The sequence below is a fragment of the Bombina bombina genome, chromosome 7, assembly GCF_027579735.1.
Source record: "Bombina bombina isolate aBomBom1 chromosome 7, aBomBom1.pri, whole genome shotgun sequence".
Taxonomy (NCBI): Eukaryota; Metazoa; Chordata; class Amphibia; order Anura; family Bombinatoridae; genus Bombina; species Bombina bombina.
Window position 1 is genome coordinate 596,852,301 of NC_069505.1, and position 8,038 is coordinate 596,860,338.

Genomic DNA, 8,038 nt, shown 5'->3' on the forward strand with positions numbered 1-8,038 from the left:
GTTAATTGCGTTGTGGGCTATGGCGGTTTAGGGGTTAATACTTGAATAGGTTAATTGCTTTGTGGGCTATGGCGGTTAAGGGGTTAATACTTGAATAGGTTAATTGCGTTGTGGGCTATGGCGGTTTAGCCCTTGCGGTGTGGGTTTGATGGCGGATATAGGGGTTAATAGTTTAAATAGGCATATTGCGTTGTGGGGGGTTGTCGGTCTAGGGGTTAATACATTTATTATTAGTAGTGAGAGGGGGATTGCGGATATAGGGTTATACATGTCGGGCTTATTTTTGGGAGGCAGGTTAGACTGTTACGGGAGATTTAAATTTTTCTTTACTTTTCTTAGGCGCCAGCAGTTTCTAAAGTGCCATAAGTCACTGGCGACTCCAGAAATTTGAATTTACGCTTATTTCTGGACATCCCTAGTTTATCCGACTTACACCACTTAGGAAATGCCGGCGCCATATATGTAATACTCCGATGTGCGAGGTGAAATTACGGGCGGCGCAGGTTTCCACGCTTGCGCCGAAACGTGTGCCGTATATTTGATCGCGCCCCAGTACATTATAGAAAATAAATAAGGTTCAAAATGGGGAACAAGAGAATGAGGTACATTTTATATTAAATTAGAAGCATTTTATATAAAGTAGCTGCCCCCATAAAATCATAAAAGTATAACAAGTTTTAACTTGCATTTCCCTTTAACTAACACAAATTACATTTTTTTTTTTATAAATTAGAGATTCTAAGAAAAGGAAACTTCAGATGATTTAAACTGCATAACATTTATCTACCATTATCTTATGTATATGTAGGTGCTGTTATACTGTGTGATATAATATTTTATTCACAGAAAAATAGCACAACAGAAAAACTAGATTTATTTCTGTGCTAATATTTCATGTGATGTCATCAGATACACAAATTACAGAGCACTACAGAACATTTATCAGAGCTTACAAACCTGCCCTGGTCACTACAGTCTGGGACATAAAGAGTTAACAGGCAGAGCACATACAGTTACGTAACTGCCACGCCCTTGTGCTGAATAGGAAGATAATGTAAGTTTTGTTTCCTGCTGCTGAATTCAAGAATGGCGACTGCTGATCTGAGAGAGGAGCTAACCTGCCCCATCTGTCTGAGCATTTATACAGATCCTGTAACTCTCAGCTGTGGCCATAACTTCTGCCTGGGCTGTATTGAGAGTGTGCTGGGTACCCAGGAGGGGTCTGGGGTTTATACCTGTCCTGAGTGCAGAAAGGGATTCAGTAATAGACCTGAGCTGCAGAGGAACATAGCACTGTGTAATGTAATGATGCATTTACAGATTACTCAGCCAGAGCAAATAGACACTGGGGTCTTCTGCACTTACTGTGTTCACTCTCCTGTACCTGCTGCTAAATCATGTCTGCATTGTGAGGCTTCTCTGTGTTATACCCACCTGAGGGTACACAGCAAGTCTGAGGAACACGTCTTAACTGAACCCACAACTTCCTGGGGTAACAGAAAATGCTCCAAGCACAAGAAGCTCCTGGAATATTACTGCACTGAGGATGATGTCTGTATCTGTGTGTCCTGCTCCCTGGCCAGAGAGCACAGGGGACACCAGGTGGAGCTGCTGAATGAGGCTTCTGAGAAGAAGAAAAAGAAACTGGGAAATGTTCTGCAGAAACTGACCACAAAGAGAGAGAAGACTGAGAAAAGAGTCCAGAGTCTGCAGGAGCACAGGAGAGGGGTGCAAGAGAAAGCAGCTGGTGTAACAGAGCGACTCACTGCCCTGATTAGGGACATCAGGAAAAAGCTGGAAGACCTAGAGAAGCGAGTCCTGAGTGACATCACCCGGCAGCAGGAGCAGGTTTTACTCACAATCTCTGATCTGATCCAGCAGCTGGAAAAAGAGAAGGACGAGCTGACCAGGAAGATGAGTCACATTGAGGAGCTATGCAACATGACTGACCCATTAACTGTCCTACAAGAACAGGAATCACACAGAGATGACTTTTGTGGTGCTGAGAAGGGAGATAATGAGGTCACTCAGATAGGTGATAAACAGGTCCCTGCTGGGGGGGATTTAGATGAGGATCTGATCTCAGTGACCTTATACAGAGGTTTAGCTGATATTGTGACTGATGTAAAGAGAGGGCTCTATATGCAGGTGACATCAGACATATTACTGGATATAAACACAGCTGGTAATAATGTTATTGTATCAGGTGACCTGAAAACTGCATCCCGGTCAGATATAAACCAGCAGCGACCAGTAACACCAGAGAGATTTACAGCTGCTTCTCAGGTATTAAGCACCAGGAGCTTTCCCTCAGGACGACATTACTGGGAAGTGCAGATCAGTGAGTCAGGGAACTGTCGTGTAGGGGTTTGTTATACCAGTATGAAGAGGGGAAGAGGTCAGTGTGTGATAGGAGAGAATAACAAGTCCTGGTGTTTGTATAGTGATTATTATAAAGATCTTTCAGTGACACATAACAGAATAGACACCTTTTTACACCCCCCTCTATCATGTGACACAGTAGGAATACTGCTGACCTTTTATGAGCTGTGTGACCCGATCAGACACTTACATACCTTCACTGTCACCTTCACTGAGCCTCTTCATGCTGCATTCGGTGTATGGTATAATGGTGCCTGGGTAAGAATCCTGCACTAGATACACTGTCACATAATAATAATGCTGCATTCTGGGTATTGTGTGATGGTACCAGGGTGAGAATCCTGTGCTAGATATACTGTCACATAATAATAATGCTGCATTCTGTGTATATAAAGATGGTGCCTGGGTGAGAATCCTGCGCTAGATACACTGTCACATAATAATAATGCTGCATTCTGTGTATATAAAGATGGTGCCTGGGTGAGAATCCTGCGCTAGATACACTGTCACATAATAATAATGCTGCATTCTGTGTATGTAATGATGGTACCTGGGTGAGAATCCTGCACTAGATACACTGTCACTTAATAATAATGCAGCATTCTGTGTATATAAAGATGGTGCCTGTGTGAGAATCCTGCACTAGATACACTGTCACATAATAATAATGCTGCATTCTGTGTATATAAAGATGGTGCCTGTGTGAGAATCCTGCACTAGTTACACTGTCACATAATAATAATGCTGCATTCTGTGTATATAAAGATGGTGCCTGGGTGAGAATCCTGCGCTAGATACACTGTCACATAATAATAATGCTGCATTCTGTTTATGTAATGATGGTACCTGGGTGAGAATCCTGCACTAGATACACTGTCACTTAATAATAATGCAGCATTCTGTGTATATAAAGATGGTGCCTGTGTGAGAATCCTGCACTAGATACACTGTCACATAATAATAATGCTGCATTCTGTGTATATAAAGATGGTGCCTGTGTGAGAATCCTGCACTAGATACACTGTCACATAATAATAATGCTGCATTCTGTGTATATAAAGATGGTGCCTGTGTGAGAATCCTGCACTAGATACACTGTCACATAATAATAATGCTGCATTCTGTGTATATAAAGATGGTGCCTGTGTGAGAATCCTGCACTAGATACACTGATAATAATAATAATAATGCTGCATTCTGTGTATATAAAGATGGTGCCTGTGTGAGAATCCTGCGCTAGATACACTGTCACATAATAATAATGCTGCATTCTGTGTATATAAATATGGTGACTGTGTGAGAATCCTGCGCTAGATACACTGTCACATAATAATAATGCTGCTGCCTGTGTATATAAAGATGGTGACTGTGTGAGAATCCTGCACTAGATACACTGTTACATAATAATAATGCTGCATTCTGTGTATATAAAGATGGTGCCTCCTGTGTGAGAATCCTGCACTAGATACACTGTCATATAATAATAATGCTGCATTCTGTGTATATAAAGATGATACCTGGGTGAGAATCCTGCACTAGATACACTGTCACATAATAATAATGCTGCATTCTGTGTATATAAAGATGATACCTGGGTGAGAATCCTGCGCTAGATACACTGTCACATAATAATAATGCTGCTGCCTGTGTATATAAAGATGGTGACTGTGTGAGAATCCTGCACTAGATACACTGTTACATAATAATAATGCTGCATTCTGTGTATATAAAGATGGTGCCTCCTGTGTGAGAATCCTGCAGTAGATACACTGTCACATAATAATAATGCTGCATTCTGTATATATAAAGATGGTGCCTGTGTGAGAATCCTGCGCTAGATACACTGTCACATAATAATAATGCTGCTGCCTGTGTATATAAAGATCGTGCCTGTGTGAGAATGAGTAAGGGATAATATCCCAAAACGTCGCCGTCTTTTTACTGTCTACCTATATTTAATAAATATTTTTTTGCTGTCACTCCTGCTGTGGTTGAACTATATATTGTGTGATGGTACCAGGGTAAGAATCCTGCGCTTGATACACTGTCACATAATAATAATGCTGCATTATGTGCATATAAAGATGGTGCCTGGGTGAGAATCCTGCGCTAGATACACTGTCACATAATAATAATGCTGCATTCTGTGTATGTAATGATGGTACTTGGGTGAGAATCCTGCACTAGATACACTGTCACATAATAATAATGCTGCATTCTGTGCATATAAAGATGGTCCCTGGGTGAGAATCCTGCGCTAGATACACTGTCACATAATAATAATGCTGCTGCCTGTGTATATAAAGATGGTGACTGTGTGAGAATCCTGCACTAGATACACTGATAATAATAATAATGCTGCATTCTGTGTATATAAAGATGGTGCCTGTGTGAGAATCCTGTGCTAGATACACTGTCACATAATAATAATGCTGCATTCTATGTATATAAAGATGGTGCCTGGCTGAGATTCCTGCGTTAGATACACTGAAACATAATAATAATGCTGCAGTCTGTGTATATAAAGATGGTGCCTGTGTGAGAATCCTGCGGTAGATACACTGTCACATAATAATAATACTTCTGCCTGTGTATATAAAGATGGTGACTGTGTGAGAATCCTGCACTAGATACACTGTTACATAATAATAATGCTGCATTCTGTGTATATAAAGATGGTGCCTGTGTGAGAATCCTGCAGTAGATACACTGTCACATAATAATAATGCTGCATTCTGTGTATATAAAGATGGTGCCTGTGTGAGAATCCTGCACTAGATACACTGCCACATAATAATAATGCTGCATTCTGTGTATATAAAGATGGTGCCTGTGTGAGAATCCTGCACTAGATACACTGTCACATAATAATAATGCTGCTGCCTGTGTATATAAAGATGGTGCCTGTGTGAGAATCCTGCGCTAGATACACTATCACATAACAATAATGCTGCATTCTGTGTACATAAAGATGGTGCCTGTGTGAGAATCCTGCACTAGATACACTGTCACATAATAATAATGCTGCATTCTGTGTATATAAAGATGGTGGCTGTGTGAGAATCCTGCACTAGATACACTGTTACATAATAATAATGCTGCATTCTGTGTATATAAAGATGGTGCCTGTGGGAGAATCCCGCAGTAGATACACTGTCACATAATAATAATGCTGCATTCTGTGTATATAAAGATGGTGCCTGTGTGAGAATTCTGCGCTTGATACACTGTCACATAATAATAATGCTGCATTCTGTGTATATAAAGATGGTGCCTGTGTGAGAATCCTGCGCTAGATACACTGTCACATAATAATAATGCTGCTGCCTGTGTATATAGAGATGGTGCCTGTGTGAGAATCCTGCACTAGATACATTGTCACATAATAATAATGCTGCATTCTGTGTATATAAAGATGGTGACTGTGTGAGAATCCTGCACTAGATACACTGTCACATAATAATAATGCTGCATTCTGTGTATATAAAGATGATGCCTGTGTTAGAATAGTGCACTAGATACACTGTCACATATTAATAATGCTGCATTCTGTGTATATAAAGATGGTGCCTGTGTGAGAATCCTGCACTAGATACACTGTCACATAATAATAATGCTGCATTCTGTGTATATAAAGATGGTGCCTGTGTGAGAATCCTGTGCTAGATACACTGTCACATAATAATAATGCTGCATTCTGTGTATATAAAGATGGTACCTGTGTGAGAATCCTGCACTGACTAGATACACTGTCACATAATAATAATGCTGCATTCTGTGTATATAAAGATGATGCCTGGGTGAGAATCCTGCACTAGATACACTGTCACATAATAATAATGCTGCATTCTGTGTATATAAAGATGATACCTGGGTGAGAATCCTGCGCTAGATACACTGTCACATAATAATAATGCTGCATTATGTGTATATAAAGATGGTGCCTGTGTGAGAATCCTGCGCTAGATACACTGTCACATAATAATGCTGCATTCTGTGTATATAAAGATAGTGCCTGTGTGAGAATCCTGTGCTAGATACACTGTCACATAATAATAATGCTGCATTCTGTGTATATAAAGATGGTGCCTGTGTGAGAATCCTGCGCTAGATACACTGTCACATAATAATAATGCTACATTCTGTGTATATAAAGATGGTGCCTGTGTGAGAATCCTGCACTAGATACACTGATAATAATAATAATGCTGCATTCTGTGTATATAAAGATGGTGCCTGTGTGAGAATCCTGTGCTAGATACACTGTCATATAATAATAATGCTGCATTCTGTGTATATAAAGATGGTGCCTGTGTGAGAATCCTGCACTAGATACACTGTCACATAATAATAATGCTGCATTCTGTGTATATAAAGATGGTGCCTGTGTGAGAATCCTGTGCTAGATACACTGTCATATAATAATAATGCTGCATTCTGTGTATATAAAGATGGTGCCTGTGTGAGAATCCTGCGCTAGATACACTGTCACATAATAATAATGTTGCATTCTGTGTATATAAAGATGGTGCCTGTGTGAGAATCCTGCACTAGATACACTGTCACATAATAATAATGCTGCATTCTGTGTATATAAAGATGGTGCCTGGGTGAGAATCCTGCACTAGATACACTGTCACATAATAATAATGCTGCATTCTGTGTATATAAAGATGGTGCCTGTGTGAGAATCCTGTGCTAGATACACTGTCAAATAATAATAATGCTGCATTCTGTGTATATAAAGATGGTGCCTGTGTGAGAATCCTGCACTAGATACACTGTCACATAATAATAATGCTGCCTGTGTATATAAAGATGGTGCCTGTGTGAGAATCCTGTGCTAGATACACTGTCACATAATAATAATGCTGCATTCTGTGTATATAAAGATGGTGCCTGTGTGAGAATCCTGCGCTAGATACACTGTCACATAATAATAATGTTGCATTCTGTGTATATAAAGATGGTGCCTGTGTGAGAATCCTGCGCTAGATACACTGTCACATAATAATAATGTTGCATTCTGTGTATATAAAGATGGTGCCTGTGTGAGAATCCTGCACTAGATACACTGTCACATAATAATAATGCTGCATTCTGTGTATATAAAGATGGTGCCTGGGTGAGAATCCTGCACTAGATACACTGTCACATAATCATAATGTTGCATTCTGTGTATATAAAGATAGTGTCTGTGTGAGAATCCTGCGCTAGATACACTGTCACATAATAATTCTGCTGCCTGTGTATATAAAGATGGTGCCTGTGTGAGAATCCTGCACTAGTTACACTGTCACATAATAATAATGCTGTATTCTGTGTATATAAAGATGGTGCCTGTGTGAGAATCCTGCACTAGATACACTGTCACATAATAATAATGCTGCATTCTGTGTATATAAAGATGGTGTCTGTGTAAGAATCCTGCACTAGATACACTGTCACATAATAATAATGCTGCATTCTGTGTATATAAAGATGGTGCCTGTGTGAGAATCCTGTGCTAGATACACTGTCAAATAATAATAATGCTGTATTCTGTGTATATAAAGATGGTGCCTGTGTGAGAATCCTGCACTAGATACACTGTCACATAATAATAATGCTGCATTCTGTGTATATAAAGATGGTGCCTGTGTGAGAATCCTGCACT

General features: G+C 39.8%; 1 protein-coding gene across 1 annotated transcript; it reads left to right on the forward strand.

Moving 5' to 3' along the window:
* The first annotated feature begins 1,071 nt into the window (after nucleotides 1-1,071).
* On the forward strand, nucleotides 1,072-2,800 carry LOC128667183 (E3 ubiquitin/ISG15 ligase TRIM25-like). The gene has a single exon (XM_053722112.1). It carries the CDS (start codon nucleotides 1,087-1,089, stop codon nucleotides 2,656-2,658), a length of 1,572 nt encoding a protein of 523 aa, XP_053578087.1. The 5' UTR covers nucleotides 1,072-1,086; the 3' UTR covers nucleotides 2,659-2,800.
* The last annotated feature ends 5,238 nt before the right edge of the window (nucleotides 2,801-8,038 follow it).